Below are 21,828 nucleotides of genomic sequence, written 5' to 3'. Positions count from 1 at the left end.
ATGTTACACCCTTGTTCAGAAAAGGGTGTGAGGATAAGCTCGGTGGTGGGGAAGCTTTTAGAAATGATATGGGGGACAAAATTAGTCACTTGGACAAGTGCAGATTATTAAAGGAAAGCCAGCACGGATTTGTTAAAGGCAAATCATGTTTAACTAACTTGATTGAGTTTTTTGATGAGGTATCAGAGAGGGTTGATGAGGGCAGTATGGTTCATGTTGTCTATATGGACTTTCAAAAGGCATTTGATAAAGTGCCACATAATAGACTTGTCAGCAAAATTGAAGCCCATGGAATAAAAGGGGCAGTGGCAGCATGGATACAAAATTGGCTAAGTGACAGGAAACAGAGAGCAGTGGTGAATGATTGTTTTTCAGACTGGAAGAAGGTATACAGTGGTGTTCCCCCCGTGGTCGGTACTAGGACCATTGCATTTTTTGATATTTATTGATGACTTGGACTTGGATGTACAGGGCACAATTTCAAAATTTGCAAATTACAGAAAACTTGGAAGTGTAATAAACAGTGATGAGGATAATAATAGACTTCAAGAGGACATAGACAGGCTGGTGGAACGACGGACACATGGCAGATAAAATTTAACGCAGAGAAGAGTGAAGTAATACATTTTGGCAGGAAGAACAAGGAGATACAATAGAAACTAAATGGTACAATTCTAAAGGGGGTGAAGGAACAGAGAGACCTGGAGGTATATGTGCACAAATCTTTGAAGGTGGCAGGACAGGTTGAGAAAGCGGTTAAAAAAGTATATGGGATCCTGGGCTTTATTAATAGAGGCATAGAGTACAAAAGCAAGGAAGTTATGTTGAACCTTTATAAAACACTGGTTCGGCCACAACTGGAATATTGTGTCCAATTCTGGACACCGCACTTTAGGAAGGATGTGAAGGCCTTAGAGAGGGTGCAGAAAAGATTTACTAGAATGGTTACAGGGACGAGGGACTTCAGTTACATGGATAGACTGGAGGAGTTGGGGTTGTTCTCCTTAGAGCAGAGAAGGTTGAAAGGAGATTTGATAGAAGTGTTCAAAATCATGAAGGGTTTAGATAAAGTAAATAAAGAGAAACTGCTCACATTAGCGGAAGGGTTGATAACTAGAGGACACAGATTTATGGTGATTGGCAAAAAGAACCAAAAGCAACATGAGGAAAAACTTTTTTATGCAACGAGTAGTTATGATCTGGAATGCGCTGCCTGAAATGGTGGTGGAAGCAGATTCAATCGTAGCTTTTAAAAAGGAATTGGATAAATATTTGAAGGGAAAAAATTTGCAGGGGTATGGGGAAAGAGCGGATGAATAGGATTAACTGGATTGCTCTTACAAAGAGCTGGCACGGGCTCGATGGGCCGAATGGCTGCCTTCTGTGCTGTAACCATTCTATGATTCTATGACTCTATGGGGGAGAAATTGGACAGGGGCCATTTTTGGGAGTAAATAGTGTGATGTGCTATTACCCCGCGCCCAGTGACCTCTGCGCAGGCAGGGTGCAAGTTTTGGCCCACCCGAGGACTTACCTGCAATCAGCATTCCATTCTTGGTCTTGCACGTAGAATCAATGCAATTCACACTTTCCACCACCAGGGGAGCTCCTAAAGGGAGGATGTTTCCTAGAAATCTCTTTAAAGGTAGCTGGTACCTGTTATTTGCTGAAAATAACAGTCTTCTCTCTGCATGGAGTGTAAACAGAGATCAGACATCGCACATGTAAAACACAGATGCAGATCCCAACCTAATGTTTACACACTGATGAGTTTTGTTAAAACATTGAATAAAGGTTGCGCACTACTAAATCCCACATCCTCCAATCTGCACACCAGACCTCACCAATCTGCCGATCTGAGTTGGTACCAAGCCTGCGAGAGTGCGTGCACCAAGGTTCTCTGCTGATGCACTGGAGTCCATGGGTGCAAGAGGTGGACTGAAGGAGGGACATCCTATATCCGCAGTGGCGGAGGTGGGGGGGCAAGAGGCCCTCCAGACATATATCCAAGAGGCAATGGGGGACGAAGTCAATGCCAGGCACACAGCATTATGAACATGGCTGCAGTGCAGGAAGAAGTTCAGTGCTTTGACATGAGTGGGCAAGGTGAGTGAGGTCAAGTGGCGTCTCCTACCAACTGCACCACACACACACCCCCCATCACCCACATACCAACAAACTCTCTTTTTCCATCAGTACTCAACTCTTCCAATCAGATGCTTCCTCTCACCCTTATACATCACCACTGTTTCAAGCTGCCCACCCACAACTCACAGGCCACACACAATGGCAGCTATTCAACCATGACAGGCACATCACCCGGACACACGTCCCGCTTTCTTGCAGGAGAAGGTGGCGCATATCAGGAGGCAGCAAGTGGCAGTGGCATTTAGCCCCTCAAGCCTGTTCCGCCATTCAATGAGATTGTGGCGGACCTGTGACGTAATTCCATATACCCGCCTTTATCCATATCCCTTAATACCTTTGGTTTACAGAAATCTATCAATCTCAGATTTAACTTTCACAAGTGAGCTAGCATCAACTGCCGTCTGCAGAAGAGTGTTCCAAATGTCTCCCACTCTTTGCGTGTAGAAGCATTTCCTAACTTCACTCCTGCATGTCTTGGCTCTAAGTGTTAGGCTACGTCCCCGCGTCCTAGTATTCAAATATAGGAGACCTCCAAAAACAGTTAGAAATGTCTCGGCAGCCAGAAGCAATAATCCAGCCACTAACCTGTAAATCCTGCACGGTCCCTTTATATAGCGCTGGTGGGGGTCCTCCAGGCACTCTAAGACACGTTCAGATGGTCGTGGTTAAGACTGTGCGTTGAGTTGAGCGTTAAGTCCCAAAATGGTGTCTATCACTTTAAATCAGCGTTGCACACTGATTGAAGCCATTTTCTCCCTACTTTACATGATTCCAGCATTCGTTATCTGCGCCTGCACTAACTCCTATACCAAGATGGCGTCTGCCGCATGTCATGCTGGAAACGTGTGTGTGCATCCAAGATGCCATCTTGGATGCCGGAACGGTCGTGTAGCACCGAAACAACGGGCACTACGTGGCCCAATTTAGTGCTCTATGATTCTTGGAGCACAGAAGGAGGCCATTTGGCCCATCGTACCTGTGCCGGCTCTTTGAAAGAATGATTTGATTAGTTCCACTCTTTCCCCATAGCCCTGCAAATTTTTCTTTTTCAAGTTTATATCCAACTCCCTTTTGAAAGTTACTATTGAATCTGCTTCCGCCACTCTATCAGGCAGTGCATTCCAGATCATAACAATTCGCTGCGTAAAAAAATTTTTCCTCATTCACCCTCTGGTTCTTTTGTCAATGAACTTAAATCATGACCCTTTGTATTTTTATTTTAAGATGTATCAGCAGTTGTAACCTTTGAAGCACTCTTATAGCAGCAACATTGGGCTTTCCAGTTCTTAGACTGTGGTACCATGGGTAATGGCGAAATTATAATTGGTTGTAAATCAGTTGCTATGCAAGTGAAGAAAGGCAACTAACCATTGCCTGGTAACATAGTTGGTTCAAAATGGTATTCACCTTATTAGAAATTTATGACTATCGACTATGATTCTTGCATATAGTTGTGCTCTGCTCCACTTAAAGCCATGTTCTCACATTGAACTTTAGTTAAAAGCTCACTGTATTCATGGAAAAAGTGTTCAGCAAACTTTGGTTTTGGGAGGGCAAAGAGCAGTGTATTGTTTTGTCAACATGCATTAGGTGACAAAGATTTACATCACCCTATTATCTCTTTGTAAACAACCAAAAAAGATCTGTCAACCACTCGTGCCCAAGGAACACACTTCTCAGTCCTCACCTTAAATCTGGCGCACAGTACTATTTCTACAGTGGATCCCTCTTGATATAACATTTAGCATATCAGTCACAAAGTATATTATATCTCAAATCTCTTTCCTGTTTGTAGAAAGCAATCTTTTAAAAAAGGAAAGGTAGCTGTTTTTCGACCTCTTATAACCAGCTGTCAATCTACAGGAAATAATTACATCCTAAACTATTTTAGGAGGTGCCTAAGAGAATTTACCCCCTAATTAAACATAGGATTGGGTAGTCTAGTAACCACAGCGAGACCATGTAGACCTAAGTCGATGCAGCTCACCTTTAGCAGCAGATAGTACATTGTGCATTACATGGTATAGTATTCATGTTTTCATAAAACAGTGTATTCCCCCGACTTACCATGAGCAGTGCAGTGGGAGACCCACTAGTAAGTAGAGAAAGTGTATACTGAGATAATCAAATAGCTTACTAGGAGCTCACGGCCCTGCTAGAAAATCTTGGAAATTAGCCTGAAGGGCTGGAATCTTTGGTGGATTTTAATTTTGTCTGACAGGATAAGTATCATATGTACATTTAATACTGCTGCTTAATGAACAACTGATACATGATGAGTGTCATCATTTTGGTACTGAATCAGCAAATGGTGTTCTTTAAATTTAGTGCTGTATATTTAGCATTTAAAAAAAATATGATTTAAGACACTCTATCCGCTTAATCATGCTCTCAAGATTCTCAATATAATAAAAAATAGGAATTAGTGACACATTTATCAAACTATGGGCACTAATTTCATACATTTTCACATGACAGCACAATCTCAGTGCCCACTAAGACTGCAAGGATAAAATTAACAATTTTACATGTAATTGCATTGGCAGAGAATATATTTAAAATTACACCTGATCAGTCAAGCAGCCTATATAAATATTAAATTGTAGCTTTCAGTTCAAACAGTCACTATTTACAACATCAGTCAAGTAGATAAAGGGACCATTCATACCCCTGTATCTCAGTTCCTAAATCCAACTATAACTAATGTGAAAACATCGGTGGTGATGGAATTTTTAAAAAGACTCCACTTGTTTACAGTCGCTTTTTAATGTTGGCACAAGATTGTATGTGGGTGAATAACCTGCTGACTTACACTGCCAAGGCTCATAAATTGAATTATGGCCGCGTGGGGGTGGTACCCGGGGGTACCTGGCGTGTATAGAACTACCCCAGGAAGGAGTCGACGCCTTCGGGCTTTAACGTGATGAGTTCCTGATCTTGATCGTGCAATCGTTAGGTGGCGCCAAGGAGAAGCCAGGCATTGCCCGCAGAGAGGGAGAGACAGGAGAGCATGTCAGTCTGAGATGCTGACTTAATATATTGTTAAAAGGGCAATGTGAAATTTTTTTAATGTACCAACAGCCAGAGCAAAACTGAAATCCAGCTCTACATCATGCACATGTAACAAAAATGAAATGTGCCTCCCCTGACTCTTCTCTGTCTCCAAGCCAAAAGAAGGGGGTTTGCTAAGGATTATTTATTTCCCCCTTAAGCATTTACCTTTGTATGTTTTCCAATCATGTGCCTATTATCTACTTTCAACTTGTAAAATTTTATAATTTGAATAACTACTGTGCCGTATACAGTAATAAGCTGGGCTAAAACAAATTCACACCTTTCTCTGCTGTTCACATACACAAAGCCTCACGTTGTACCAGCCCATTGTAGCAACCTCATTTATTTTTGTATAGCTGAACGTTATTATATTTTTTACCTGAATATGAGTTGATCACCTGTGGCATTGCATACAGGGAGTCAGGACCAGGTGTAGTCTTCATGTGAAGTGGGGATAAGAGGTTGGGGGATAATTGGACCACAGTACATAGACATAATAAAGGTTGAAGTTATACATTCTGTCCTTATTTTCATATCATGCTTTAATTGTATGTTACTATTTATAGTGAAATAGCAAACATTGGGAAGCAAAGAAGTAGAGTTGGTTGGAGCACAGGACTTTCTCTACAGTTCAGGCTGAGGAGCTGGGAGATGCGAAACTGAGGCGCTACAGCATCACCACTGGCAGGAGGATGAAATTACTGTGCGACAACTTACCTCGGCAGTTTCTATTACATAGAATGTACAGCACAGAAACAGGCCATTTGGCCCAACAGGTCCATGCCAGTGTTGATGATCCACATGACCCTCCTCCCACCCTTCTTTATCTAACCCCATCCTATTCCTTTCTCCCTTGTGTTTATCTAGCTTTCCCTTAAATGCATCTATGCTAGTTGCTTCAACTAATCCTTGTGGTAGCGAGTTCCACATTCTAACCACTCTGGGGAAAGAGGTTTCTCCTGAATTCCCTGTTGGATTTATTAGTGACTATCTTACATTTATGGCCCATAATTCTGATCTCCCCTGCAAGTGGAAACATTTTCTCTACGTCTACCCTATCAAACCCATTCATAATCTCAAAGAACTCTATCAGGTCAGCCCTCAGTCTTTTTTCTAGAGAAAAGAGCCCCAGCCTATTCAATCTTTCCTGATAGGTATAACCTCTCAGTTATGGTATCATCCTAGTAAATCTTCTTTGCACCTTCTCCGGTGCCTCTATATACTTCTTATAATATGGAGAACAGAACTGTGCACAGTACTCCAAGTGTGGTCTAACCAAGGTTCTATACAAGTTTAACTCAACTTCCCTGCTTTTCAATTCTGTCCCTCTAGGAGTGAACCCCAGTGCTTGGTTTGCTTTTTTTATGACCTTATTAACCTACGTCACTACTCTTAGTGATTTGTGGATCTGTACCCCCAGATTCCTCTGCTTCTCTACCCCACTTACACTCTTATTATCCAAGCAGTATGTGACCTCCTTATTCTTCCTGCCAAAATGTACCACCTCACACTTATCTATATTAAAATTCATTTGCCAATTACACGCCCATTCTGCAAGTTTATTAATGTCTTCCTGTATTTTGTCACAGTCCTCCTCTGTATTAACTACACCCCCAATTTGGTGCTGTCCGCAAATTTTGAAATTGTACTTCCGATTCCCGAGTCCAAATCATATATGTAGATGGTGAACAACAGTGGTCCCAGCACTGATCCCACCTTTTGCCAGTCTGCGTAACTACCTTTAACCCCGACTCTCCGTTTTCTGTTTTGTTGCCAGCTTGCTATCCATTCTGCTACTTGTCCCCTGACTCCACATGTTTTGACCTTAGTCACGAGTCTACAATGCAGTACCTTATCGAAGGCCTTTTGAAAATCTAAGTATATTACATCTACTACATTACTCTTGTCTACTCTTTCTGTTACTTCTTCAAAGAATTCAATAAGGTTGGTCAAGCATGACCTTTTGAAATCCATGCTGACTATAATATTTTTGGTTTCTAGATATTTTTCTATTATATCTTTGAGTAAGGATTCCATTATCTTTCCTACCACCGACGTTAAGCTAATTGGCCTATATTTCCCTGGACATGTTCTATCTCCCTTTTTAAATATAGGAATAACATTAGCTGTCCGCTACTCCTCCGGCACTATTCCTTTCTCTAATGAATTTTTATATATATATATGTTAAAAGTGCCTCTGCTATCTCTTCACTAGAAATGTGTACATGGGAATTCATAATGGAAAAAAAAGTTGACACAAAAATGTGACACTGGGAAGTAAGTTTTTGTAGACAGGAAGTGTGTGTAGACATAAGCTTTGTAATATTTTATAGATTATAGATGTGTTTCCTTTGCCAGTCTACCCCATGTTATCTGTTGCGGAAAGACTTATTGTGGTCACTAGTTTGGTGAAATAGTAAACACGTTCTTTTTGAACACATTCACAATGTCACTGCACATAGTGACCAGAGTAATTCCTTCCCTCCCTCCCTTCCCTTCTTCTCTCCCAGGTCTTTTCCTGCTGCTAGTACCTATTTGAAATGGCAGCAATAATTTGCTGCTTTTGAATTTGGCTCATACTTAATCCTCCTGGAACGGGGCACAGGGAGTAGTTCCAGAGCAATCTGGGAGAGATTTTATGGACTCCAAACTTTAATTAGAAACGTGTCAGAACGTTAGCTGTCCCAGTCAACGAAACATATGTAAATCTTGAGTTTAAAAAAAAAGCAGGTGCCTAGCCAAGTCAACATCCTTAAAGTGCTGTTTCCACAGTACAGTTTGAGGCTGTCTTAAGAACTCCTTTCACAAAATCAGTTTCTTCCACCACTGCAAAAATAAATTTTGCTCCAAATACTTTCTTAATTACGACACATTTCTAGGAGGTTAGATTACACAGTGTTTACACATTTTTCCAGTTCTGACATTGCAGAGTGTGTAAGGGCAGTTGATCTTCTGGGACCATTGAGAGTTCTTTCAGGAAGAAATTACTTTCTTCCCAGTGCTGAGGAAAGACCAACTCTGGATCGCTATTTACTTTACAAGTTTTAGACTTTTAATAAATAATGCCATTTTATTAGCATTCACGTTCGGCTTTATTTAGTCTAGACCGACTGTTTAATTCCAATGCGATTGCCATCCATCAGAGCTGTTTCGTAATCCTGCTCTGGAATTTTCCCTCCATGTTCACAGTGCTGCTTCTTGCAAACAAAATTTTAATGGAACACTCCAGATGGGGCTCTATACTGTAATACTTTAAATTATTGAGGTGAGAATTACAACCCTGTAGAAATCAACCAGGTTGAAATAGAATACTCTTAGTAATTTTACAAATTGATGACAAAAATGTACTGCCTGTAGGTTGCCTCTTGATCAGTTATTTTTCTTTTTTTTAAAAAAAGGCTGGTTGCTTAAAGATGACCTCTTGGTGCCTTAGCCCAGGTTACACCACAACAGTTTTTGGGGAATGTCTGTCACCCACTGAGACTGAGGATTTCTCTCCCCTCAGCCAAGAAAGAACTTCTTTTAAAGCTGTACCTAAAATCTACCTGTAAAATATGTTTTAAAGAACCCCCAAGACAGGAAAATCTTCTGTTTTTCATGACTTTATATAAAAATATGAATTCAGGGTTGGTTAGTGAGGCTGTATTTAAGTGTTCACCTGCCATTTTTTAAAATGTTTTTTTCCCATTTGTTCTTCACATTCTTCAGGTCTTAGCCTTTGTGCCTTTACTACCAAGAGTGCAGACACACAGTCTTCTCCAATGCCTCCTTTCATCAGTGGTGCTAAGTACAGGCAAGGTGAAACTCTCCTGATTCCCAAGCCCCCCTCCCCTTTCCTGGCAGGAAGATATTTCAGCCTCTGCTTGGCATAGCTCATATTGGGAGCTGAGCAGAACGGACATGAAACCAACCTTCTGCCTGCTCTGTGGTATTGTTAGAACTTTCAATCTCAGCACCACCAAGCCAGCGTTCCTCTCCTCTGGAGTGTGATGGTAGAATTGGGCATATCCTAAGAAATAAGACCAAGACCAGAGGAATTGGCTTTTGTTGAAATGTAACTATTTTATTGGAGGGATTAAATAAGAACACTAATTGTACATACTAATAAAGTTGAAAGTTTGAGGACTGTCCTGGTGTGGACAGCTGTACGGTAAATGGTGCTGGAACGCAGAATCCTAGCGTTTGAAATAACAGCACTCAAACATCTTCTGTTCACATTATGCAGGAGCTAACCGTGTAAGATCTGTACTGCTTTGTAACAAATCGCAGAATTTATGGGTCCCACAGTGGCAAAGACAAAAACTCAAAGAGAGCTGAACTTGTACCAACCCAGCCACCTGCAAACTGCCCCGTTTGCTTTTTTTTAAATAAAAGCATTTAACTTGGTAGTTGCAGAACCAATAAGAGCATAGGAAAAGCCATGGATGAGACAAAGGCCAATAAACGGAACCACCCAATGATGGAGGGGAGGGACGTGGAAATTTTCTTTTCTCCAGTGGTTTTCTTCTTACAATGAAGGGCATCTACAAAAGGATTAATTGGTCATCTATAACACACAGCAGTCCGTGTTCTGGTGATGGGGGACAATTAGCTCAGTAATGGAAGAATGGAGGAGGAGGCTGGCTGCTCTGCCAATGTTACACTGTGTTTTTCCTACATTGTGTAACTATAATGTTTCCTCTAGTTTTAGTTACTGTAACTGGCTAGCTGACGAGATAATTTGAAACAAAGCCGTGAAGTAGAGTTGTATTATTTGTCTTATATATAGAAGGGAGATGTTTATGCATTTGATGATGCTTGTCAGTCATCTCTTCTTCCTTGTTTTATTTTTGAAAACCACTGGTCAGATGCGGCCTTGGAATATTCATCTTGTGTATAAAGTCCCCTTGTGGTGACCTCATCAATTCCGCTCCAGTGATGAACAGGAATTGGAATTCATTTGGAAGGCAGGCATGCTGTGGACAGCAATCCCCATTCATGTTGTCACCGCAAGGGAACTTCATGATGTCAGCTTCTTAACTCGAAAGCCTCTACCAGTCTTTTCTTCCCAGCCCACACTCAGATAATTTTCTCTCACCCGTGTTTTCAGTCTCTGTGTCTGGAAGTGCCTGTCTCTCTTTCTCAAAATAACTATTTATTTCTGCTCCTTCCACCCATACATTTTCTTTGCCTCTCCCTTCGTTCCCCACTGTGGAGGTAAACCATTTTGTGAATAAAAATGGTTGCCTTGGTTCCAGGTCTCTGCCTGTGCTACTCTTTTACCAGCTGTTAGGAGGAGAGCGGGATGATTCTGATTTTTTACCTTTCCTCCAGGTGGGAGAGGCCTTTGTTCAGCATTTCAGGACGGCCTGAAACTCAGCATGTGGAGAATAGCGATGGGCCCGGCTTGTGCAACTCCTTGGCATTGTGTATTGAAATGCCAGTATACTCAATTATAAGTAATCAGGTCTAGGGGGGTTTATTGATTGATTTTAAAAGAAACTGCAGCCTCTTCCTTACATGTTTAATCTCAAAGTTCTTCAGTGGAGATTATTTTGTAATCCTGAAATCTATTTTCCACTTCAGTGACTTGAACATATAATCTAGGCTGACACTTCAGCGCAGTACTGAGGGAGTGCTGGATTGTCGGAGGTGCCGTATTTTGGATGAAATATTAAACTGAGGCCGCATCTACCCTCTTGGGTGGATGTAAAAGATCCCTTAGCACTATTCAAAGAAGAGCAGGGGGGTTCTCCTAGTGTCGTGGCCAATATTTATTCCTCAACCAACACAACCAAAAACATCTGGCCATTTATATAATTGCTGTTTGAGGGACCTTGCTGTGTACAGATTGGCTGCTGTGCTTCCCTACATTACAACAGCAACTACACCTCAAAAGTACTTCATTGGGCTGTGAAATGCTTTTGGATGTCCTGAGGTTGTGAAAGGTGCTATAGAAATGCACGTTCTTCTTTCTTTCTTTGAGGTGCCTGTACTGCTGCATCCTGCTGGACCTCATCTCCTGCAGCTGGGAGGGGAGAGCAGGGGAGGACAGTCTGTTTTCACAACCCAAGACCAACTGATGGGAAGTGTGACATGAGGTTTGATCCTGTGGATTTTTCCTCTCCTCATTTCCTTTCTACTCAATTTGAACTCTGCTTTAACCATCAAGCTGAAAATTGCTTCCACTGAGAGCAGGTGAGCTTGCACGTCACTTGATGTTTTGATTTGAGTTTGTAACTCTGCTTAGTTACTCTGCTGGGGTTGTTGCTCAGTCTCGAGAATCTTTCAACCTCGCCAGTGCATATATATCCAGAGCTCACACCTGTCTGTGTCTGTGTGTACATACACATACACAATGCATCCATACAAAAACCTACAAGCACATCACACACACACACACACACACACACACAACCATCTAAGCAGGCGTGCACTGACAAATATACATAAAATAACTAGATTATACTTGTTTATTTTGTCCAGTTATTTTATACCTTGTGTGTTGTAAATGATGCACATGTGAGTAGGGAAATACATGAGACTGGTAAATAACCCATTGAAAGGAAATACAGTTATGATGCTCTGCTGCATTAGGTTTATTTCTTTCAATTGCCGTGGTATAATTTCTTACATTGTTTAGGTACCATCTCGGTGATGCAGAAGGAACCGCATTCAATCATCTTAACAATAGATTGAACATGGGTTATGAAAACAAATGATAAATCGCTGAAACCTAAATAACAAAAAAATATGTTTAGAGAGTCGCCACTGAAAAAACAAGTGATTTATTAGTAAAATCAATTATTTCCGTGAAGGAAAAACACTTGAAAATGAATGAGAAAAATTATCTCCTTATGTGACTCATTGTCAAATTTTGTTTGATAACGGTCCTGTGAAGCGCCTTGGGATGTTTTACTACGTTAAAAACGCTATATAAGTGCAAGTTGTTGTTGTTGTGGGGAAATTGGTTTCCTTCATTAACAAATTTAGATTTTATTTGTCTCACTGCAGTAGGAGCTTGAAAGGACTTGAGACTTGATGAAATTGGTCAATGTAGAATGTGCATTTCTTATTGATTGTACTTTGAAACTTCAGAATGTGATAGATAGTTTTTGGTCACAAACAGTGTGTATATATATATATATATATATATACAAATATATATGTAGGATGGGTGATATACAATTTATATCCCATGACAGTATGATAGCTCACGCACGGTAAAGTTGTTGAGTGAGTTATAGCTAGAACTATGAGTGAGAATATAAATCACATCCCATAGATCCTCATTATGTATTGTGTTCATGTCACACACAAGATAAGTAGTAAAAATGATCAAAATTAGATGAAAGTTTTAATTTGATACTAATACGTGTTTTCTGGAGTCGGCCTGTCATTGCAAAACTTTATTTTTGTATCGCAGTGTGTTCTGTTCTTAATGGTGGCATTATCTCTGAGACACAAAATATGACCCATGCATTATCGATCTATGGCTCCGATTTCAACAGGGGGCCAGTTTTTGGCGGGCGACTTTTGGGCGGTGGTGGGGTGGGGGTTTGCTGGGGAGCCCAATAGTGGGCGATGAACCTGGCAAGGCCGGGGACGTGGAGGCACTGCCAGTCTTAACAGCTGAGCCTCATTTAAATAAAAGAATGCAGACTCCCGCCTGACACCCGGCCTGATTGACAGTCTGGCCGGAAGGCAGGAACAGGAATTTATGGCAGGAGGTCACATCCGAGGACCAGTGGGAACGGTCCCTGGCAGTTAGTTAGTGCATGCTCTGGCCGTGATCGGGAGGTGGGGGAGGGGTTGGTGGTGTGGGTGTCGGGGAGCCCAAAGCTTCCTTGTGAGGCCCGGAGGAGCACTCCCGTCCCGCAAGGAAACCTGAAAGATAAATTTAAAGCTTACCTTCTGGGCCTCTTTTGGTCCAGGATCTGGCTTCCGGTAGGACTGCCTGATGGGGAAGCCGACACTGCCCCCTGCCCCGCTCAGGCCTCAGCTTGAAATTGCAGATCAGGTTGTGATGATATTATGGTGAAGTTATGGTAGGGGAGTGGGAGCACCTTTTGAGGGAGTTCCCAGATGGTCATTTTAAATTTGAACGCGGTGATGTGTAAATCGATCTTTGTTAAAAGAGTATTCTCTTTTTATTACGACTTATGATAGCTAAGTGCTGTTGTATTTCACAGTGAACCGTGTTGTTAATCATTTTTTGTTAACTATTCCTGTTGTTTTCTTCTTCTTCTCACAGCTTGATGCCTCTGCCGTCACAACCACTGATGATGATGGTGCAACGTGGCCAGTCTCAACAGTTCACATTTAAACCCAAATATTACAATCAGAAGTTTTATCCTGGAAGACAGGCTGCAGAAGGTTCCCTGCCCCAAACTTCATCTGGATCTACTTTTCAAGGTTAGTTTTACTGTCCGATGTCTCTGAGACTTTAAACTTAGAGGGCTGGGATAATACGCACAAAAGGGCACAGAAGTGAATTCCGTTAGGGATCTCTTCACTTGCCGTGTACTATCTTAATTTATCATCATAACATATGAGGATTTTTTTTTATTCGTTCATGGGATGTGGGCGTCGCTGGCGAGGCCGGCATTTATTGCCCATCCCTAATTGCCCTTTTGAGAAGGTGGTGGTGAGCCACCTTCTTGAACCGCTGCTGTCCGTGTGGTGACGGTTCTCCCACAGTGCTGTTAGGAAGGGAGTTCCAGGATTTTGACCCAGTGACGATGAAGGAACGGCAATATATTTCCAAGTCGGGATGGTGTGTGACTTGGAGGGGAATGTGCAGGTGGTGTTGTTCCCATGTGCCTGCTGCCTTTGTCCTTCTAGGTGGTAGAGGTGGTGGGTTTGGGAGGTGCTGTCGAAGAAGCCTTGGCGAGTTGCTGCAGTGCATCCTGTAGATGGTACACACTACAGCCACTGTGCGCCGGTGGTGAAGGGAGTGAATGTTTAGGGTGGTGGATGGGGTGCCGATATTACTATCTATTGGCAATTAAATGTTGATTATCCCACAATAAACTTGTAGTAATGACATTGCAATCACTAATCTTTCAGTGTGGATGTTATCGTGCATCAACAGCTTGAAGTGTACTGACATTTAGAGTCTACTATAATCATTGTTGACAAAAAAAACTCCCCCTGTCCTCTAAACAAAATAATGTCTTGGGCGTCACAGTATATATGGTCAAAAATAATGGGTATTTTGGAGTGAATTCAAGGCTATGAACTCATCTCTGGGTTCAAATGGCAGCTATAAACCAACCACGTCTTTGCTCTGATTCTTTGTGATGTCATGTTAACCCCTTTATGAGATTATTATTTGGAAACACTCCCAGCTGCCCATTCTGTCTGTGTACCCGTTGTACTGTTTAACTTTTGTTGCCAATCTTCGCGAGTGGCAAAGTCGCTGTTCCTATCAAAGGTTGTCTTTTAATGAGGTCTTCACTCCTCAACTTGCAAAAAATAGAGTTTCAGACAAAAACAGATTGAATGCTTATCAGAAATTTATCGTTCTTTAATAAAGGTTGTTATGATGTGGTATAACTCGACAAACAGTGGAGTTGCACGATGGTAGCATAACTAAGGTAGTTCAGAGACTGGATGACAGTAATGATGTTTGCTTTTAACTCATTCTTGCCTGGATATTTGTTACAATGTATACAGTTTTGTTTTTGAAGATATAAGTCCTATTAACCCTCATTGTATTGAAATCTTGATTACTTGTATGTTAAATACTTCCCTTCTTCCCCTCCCCCATTTTCTTCTCTTTTATCCTCAAGGCATTTACTCTTCAATGAGAACCAGTAGCTTGAGTGGCCTTTCTTTACATGTGAGCTCAAACAGTGTATCTCAATAGGCTGTTCCTTCAAGAAGAGCATCGCATTGAAGTGGAGTCCAGTGCTGACCTCATCCAACAAGCTGAGTGTCAGTTTGGCCCATTTGGTAGCGGGTTGTGGGTTTGAGCATTACATCAACACTCCAGCACTTAATCTAGACTGACACTACAATGGAATAATGAGGTCGCGCTGCTTTGCTGGAGGTGCCATCCTTTGGCCGAAACAGTCAAAGGAGGACCCATTTGCCTGTTCAAGTAGATGTTAAAGCACCATGGCACTATTTGAAGTGTCCTAGCCAATATCACAAAAAAAAATCAACTGATGATTCATCTCATTACTGTTTATGTGACCTTGCTGGCATAGAAAGGTTGCTACATTAATCTACATAATGGTTACTGCACTCCAAAAGTCATTCATTTTGAGACATTATGATGCATCCAAGCATTATATAAATGCAAATATTATAACATTCACACACTTGATATCAATCCGTGGCTGATTTTTTTCTCCACCTGAACCCAGGGATACTAAGGTCCAGTTGTAGCATCCAAATACTTCCCCTGTTGAGATCAGCTAATTCAAGCAAAGACATTATCGTGGGATCGAACTTGAGACCTTCTGGTCTGTGTCATTTAGTACCACACCCCCTCAGTTCATTTGCCCGCTGAGTCATCAAGGGAGCTCCGTTGTGTGTTTTATCAGGATGCAGCTGTAGTGCAGTATTAAGGAAACGCTGGTCACAGTGGACTATGACACTCCAGCAGTTTGTTGAACATCTGCTACTTTGGTATAAATATGTTCAGAAATGTTTACTGAGAGATTCACTAAAATGAAAATGACCCATTGCACCATTCATGAAGCCACAGTACTCACCACCTGTCCTACTCAAAACATAAAACCATGAAAATAAAGCAAAAATGAACACTATAGTTTGACTTAAGGGGAAGACACATCGAGGGCGAGTACTTGCTGTTCAAAGTATTTTCTCAACCTGTCTGAAAAAAATACAGTCACAAATAGATATGTTATTTTCCCACCTGTTATCTAACTCTAAACTTTTACTAGATTTTCTTATGTTTTATTTTTATTTTTCATCCCTTATTGTCCTGCTCTGTGCATTATTCTCATCTTATTGAAACCTATCTTTCCTTGTCTCCTTTGGGCTTCAACTAGTTCACAATGATGGTTATGGGGAGGAGGCCACCTGCAACCTGGGGTGCATCTCCGTTCATTTCTGAGGTTGCAGACACTTTCAACTGGCCTTGGAACTGGAAAACACACAGCAGTTAGATACTGGTGTACAGTCTCATTGAGAAGAGATTAAAAATTAGAATCCTACTTGTCTGGTGTCTGCTATCTAACTAAATTAACTTTTACTGTATTTTCTCATTTTTATTTGTTCCGTATTTTTGCACTGCGCATTATTCTCTGGCTGAGAAAAAGAAGAAAGAAAACAAAAAAATGAAAGTAAGAAGGACTTGCATTTATATAGCACCTTTTACGGCCTCAGGATGTGCCAAAACATTACAACCAATTAAGTACTTTTTGAAGTGTATTCACTCTTCTAATACTGTTGGACTCGACATAAACGATTTGGAATCAGAAGTACAATTTGAAAATTTACAGATGACACCAAATTGGGGGGTATAGTTAATACCGAGGAAGACTACAACAAAATACAAGGAGACATTTAGTAAACTTGCAGAATGGTCGTGTAATTGGCAAATGAATTTCTATATAGATAAGTGTGAGGTTGTGCATTTTGGTAGGAAGAATAAGGAGGTTAAATAAGAGTCTAAATGGAGTAGAGGAGCAAAGGGATCTAGGGGTACAGATACACAAATCACTAAAAGAAGCAAAACAAGCCATAAAATAAGCAAACAAAGAACTGGGGTTCATTTCTAGAGGGGTAGAATTGAAAAGCAGAGAAGTTATGTTAAACTTGTACAGAACCTTGGTTAGACCACACATGGAGTAATGTGCACAGTTCTGGTCACCATATTATAAAAAGGATATAGAGGCACTGAAGAAGGTGCAAAAAAGATTTACTAGGATGAAATCAGAACCGAGAAGTTATCAGGAAAGATTGAAAAGGCTAGGACTCTTTTCTCTAGAAATGAGAAGGCCGAGGGTTGAACTGATAGAGGTCTTTAAGATTATGAAAGGATTTGATAGGGTAGACGTAGAGAAGATGTTTCCAATTGTGGGGAGACCAAAACTAGGAACCATAAATAAAAGATAGTCACCAATAAATCCAATAGGGAATTCAGGAGACAATTCTTTACCAAGAGAGTGGTTAGAATGTGGACCTTGCTGTCATATGGATTGGTTGAGGCGAATAGCGCAGATGGATTTAAGGGGAAGCTTGATAAATACATGAGGGAGAAAGGAATAGAGAATATGTTGATGGGGTTAGATGAAGGGTGGGAGGAGGCTCATATGGAGCATAAACACTGGCATGGACCAGTTGGGCCAAATGGCTGTACATCCTATATAATTCTATCTTTGTAATTGTATGAAAGGTGGGAGACAATTTGCACACAGCAAGGTCCCACAAACAGCAATGAAATAATGACCAGATAATCTGTTTTAGGAGTCCCCTGCTCTTCATCAAAATAGTGCCGTGGGATCTTTTACGTCCACCTGAGAAGGCAGACAAGGCCTCGGTTTAACGTCTCATCCAAAAGACGGCACCTCCAACAGTGGAGCACTCCCTCAGTACAGCACTAGAGTGTCAGCTTAGATTTTGTGCTCAAGTCTCTGGAGAGGGACTTGAACCCACAACTTTCTGACTGAGAGCAAGAGTGCTACCAACTGAGCCACTGGCTGACAACTTAGATACCAGAGGTTGGGCAACAGTGCTTCCAACAAGTCCTGACATAGCACCCAAGCTGGAGTTTTAATGTAGCGCCAATGCAAAGCAGAAGGTGTCAGGGGTGGGGGGCTGCTTTGACTCTTGTGTTGGCGCTGCTTTCACTTGGACACTGCGGGGAACTCCCTATGAGAATCGCGAGGGATGCTAATGCTAGCCAGGCACAGTGTTCTGAGGATGCCACTTTAATCAGATGTAAGGGGGGGGTGGGCACACCGCAGCAAATCCAAGGTGACGAACCTCCAGTTTATCCTGCCCATTCCTGTAGCCTCCACTCTGCCTATGGATATGACTGAGATTGGGAATTTGTCATGGTTAGAAATTGTGAGGTGCAGGGCTGCTTCTATCCTGTCTGTGTGTGGAACTGTTGTACCAGTCAATTGTACTGGTTCACAGATTATATGATCATTATCACAATGCTATTTGTGGGACCTTGCTGTGCGCAAATTGGCTGCCGCGTTTCGTATATTACAACAGTGACTACACTTCAAATATTCTTCTTTGGTCTCAATGTCCTTAGGACAAGGAGGGAAAAAATTTGGCAGGGTTCAGTGCTTCTCATTTGGGTCCAGTGACCCATGAAGGAAGATGCACATCTGTGAAAATCAAGAGAGTACGGGATCAGGCTTGGCTGTGATGCTCCCCCATGCTCTCCTCATCCCTCTACGTTCAAAAGGTTTGCTTATACTCACTTTTTAGGTTTACCTATGAAGAAGACCTATTTAGTTACGGCTGTCAGAGCCATCGGCAGAAAAGGGAATCAAACTGGGAAGAAAATGTCACCGTAAATAATATTATTGGACACAATATTGTAAATACAATCTGAATTATGGTGTCAAAAATAAAACTTTTTGACAAATGTGTCTCTTTTGGCACCCTGTTGAAATGCTCCATTAACATGTTTTCTCTGATTTCCAACTCTAGACCAGTTGGCAGTCCCTTCTGATTTTCTTGCTTCACGTTGAAGGCAACTTTCTTCTTCACTGTATTTGTGGAACCAAAGGAGGTCCCAGATGGGAGGTATTCTCCTAATTGTCTAATAGCTGATGTACTCTCCAGTTATCTGATTTAAGAAGAACTTGGCAACAAAATATTTCCGTTTTGCCACACCCCCCTCCAATTATTTTTCCAGCCAAACACCCGACAGTAACACTACGTCTTTTAGAACATAAGAACATAAGAAATTGGAGCAGGAGTAGGCCAATCGGCCCCTCGAGCCTGCTCCGCCATTCAATAAGATCATGGCTGATCTGATCCCAACCACAAATCTAAAGAACACAAGAAGTCGGAGCAGGACCCGGCCACATAGCCCCTGGGCCCTCTCCGCCACCCACAGGGCATTGACCGATCCGAACTCAGCTTCATGTCCAATTTCCTGCCCGCTCCCCATAACCCCTAATTCCCTTTACTTCTAGGAAACTGTCTATTTCTGTTTTAAATTTATCTAATGATGTAGCTTCCACAGCTTCCTGGGGCAGCAAATTCCACAGACCTACCACCCTCTGAGTGAAGAAGTTTCTCCTCATCTCAGTTTTGAAAGAGCAGCCCCTTATTCTAAGATTATGCCCCCTAGTTCTAGTTTCACCCATCTTTGGGAACATCCTTACTGCATCCACCCGATCAAGCCCCTTCACAATCTTATATGTTTCAATAAGATCGCCTCTCATTCTTCTGAACTCCAATGAGTTTTGATAGTGTTTTATTGAGGAACACTATGATGTAATAATAAAAACCCTTTAATACGATCTTTCACTTGCTTTTTTTGCAGTGAATGTTGTGTTTGTACTTTTCAATAGGAATGTGAAGCACAAGATGAATTCCGGGGAACGACATCATAATGATTACAAATATACGTTTGCTCTTTGTTTTAAATTTTTAGCATTTTAACATCTAAACTTTGCCTCGACTATTTTTTTTGCTGCTTTTTACTAACCTATAGTATTGTTCATATTTCCAGTGTTGCCATTTTGATGGCAGGGCTTCATATAAGTGGGCTATTCCATCATGCATTTGTTGTGCCCTTTCACTCTTGTTCCCCCCACCCTCCACCCTCCACTCCCAGTCAGTCCCCACCTTCCCCAAGATCTGGCAGTTTGAATCTGGGCTGGCTAAGGGTACTTCAGGTGCCCACCTGCAGCCTGACCCCAGGCAGCACGTGGGATAGTGATAGGCATGACAGGCTCACTGTTGTGTCTGATCTGGAGTGAGTAACAGCTGGGTAGGTTAGATCAATTATTTGAAAAACTAATTGCAACAAGAAGTAACAGTTTAAAAATATTTGCCCTGCAGAGGGACATGAATATGTTTCACCCTCATTTAAAATAAGTAAAGATGACACAGATATAAATTGCACTGAAGGACATCACTGTGTTAAAACTTTTCTGGCTCTTTTCCTTCACCAAGCAAATAGAGGTTTGCCAAAGCACGTTTTCATGTAGGCAATATCTCAGACACTTATCAACTTCAATCTCCTGCTTTCTATAGGTAATTGATAACTTCCCATAGGCATGGGTGACTATGTGGAGTATTGAAATGAGTCCTACTACTGGTGGGCTGTGTTGTTGCCTCTGTATTACATTTCTATTACATCATGGGAGTGGCAACATTGTGCTAGACCAGTATAGGAAACAGATGTGGAATGCTTATGTAGATTGGCGATTGACAGCTTTCTCATACTTGCTGATATTTTGTGAAAGTAGCCATCTACATTAGCTGTGAGGCCTGTGACGTCAGGCAGAGTAAATGACTCATGAATGGCTGTCTTTGGGCATGAGCCGTTTTGTTACTGTGCCCAGATCAAAGTGCATTCATGTGATAAAAACACGACACCACATGTGCTGCAAGCTCACTACTCACAGTGTAATTGCCATGGTAGATCAAATTTGAGAGGGATCATCTTCAAAGGCTAGATTCTAGAAAATGCTTGGCTGAGGCAGAGAAGGCTGCCTAATATATATTAGTAATTTCCAGATCTACAATTCAAACTGTAATCACTTAAACACATTCCTGGAAGGAGTCAAATCTCTGTGATATTTTTACTGTGTTCAAATTCAGTCTCCAGTTTATACTTAAACTCTATTCTAGGCTAACCTCAAACACATCTGGTGACACTTTGCATTATGATCACAACATTCTGTTTAAAAACAAAGTTTGTTGTAGTGTGTTTAATAATTACTTTACATTGTGCATGATTAATTGGGTATAATTAGGAGAGGTGTTATTATCAACACCAATTCATAAACATCAGCATTACTGACTCCAAAACCTTTAGGTCAGTTTTTATGAAAATTGAGCATTTGTTGTTACTCTGTTATGGGTAATGTATTAATAAATCATACTAATTAGATTTAATTTGCATACAAATTACATGCAAGGCAAAAGGGGGTGATAATGGGACAAGTAAAGAAACAAAAGATGGGTCCAGAGGAGGTGTAAATGGTTACAGCAGAATAGCAGAGGGGGAGGGAAGCATGGAAAGTCTGGCAAAGAGGAGTAGGCTCCCGTGGCCAGGGAATGAGGCACAGAAAACTGGGTAGGCCCCAGGGGTGCGGACCACCCCACTGGCCGTGTACCGATAAAGGATCCCTTCCCCAAGCACCAGTCCACACCTCCTCCACTCCCAGTGGCTCTCGTGCAGCCACGGAGCAACATGTGGTTGGAGAGATTTCATATAACTTGAGGAAAACCTCCGTCCTGGTATTGAGGAGTTCAACTGCCTTCCGACAACCATTGTTGAATACATTTAGAATATTGGAGGAGTCCTATGTGACTATACATTATATTGTTTAGTCCTTTTCTTTTTGCCCTGATAGCACATCTCACTGTGAACATTGATGGCCATTTCATTCCACGGGGGGGAGATCTTGACTTTGTGTGATAGTATAACAGGTGATAGCGAATCGGCAGCCTTTCCGGATTTTTATT

General features: G+C 41.6%; 1 protein-coding gene across 5 annotated transcripts in view; it reads left to right on the top strand.

Moving 5' to 3' along the window:
- The window catches only part of ltbp1 (latent transforming growth factor beta binding protein 1), a 304,945-nt gene that overhangs the window by 52,540 nt on the left and 230,577 nt on the right, over positions 1–21,828 (top strand). For all 5 annotated transcript variants that reach the window (XM_067988679.1, XM_067988681.1, XM_067988683.1 and 2 more), the window contains exon 4: positions 13,436–13,596. In XM_067988679.1, the coding sequence (XP_067844780.1) occupies positions 13,436–13,596 (161 nt within the window). The remainder of the gene's footprint in view (positions 1–13,435; positions 13,597–21,828) is intronic.

Source organism: Heptranchias perlo, chromosome 8 (genome assembly GCF_035084215.1).
Source record: "Heptranchias perlo isolate sHepPer1 chromosome 8, sHepPer1.hap1, whole genome shotgun sequence".
NCBI lineage: Eukaryota > Metazoa > Chordata > Chondrichthyes > Hexanchiformes > Hexanchidae > Heptranchias > Heptranchias perlo.
Note: the sequence above shows the minus strand (reverse complement) of the source record. Positions and strands in the feature narration are given on the sequence as shown.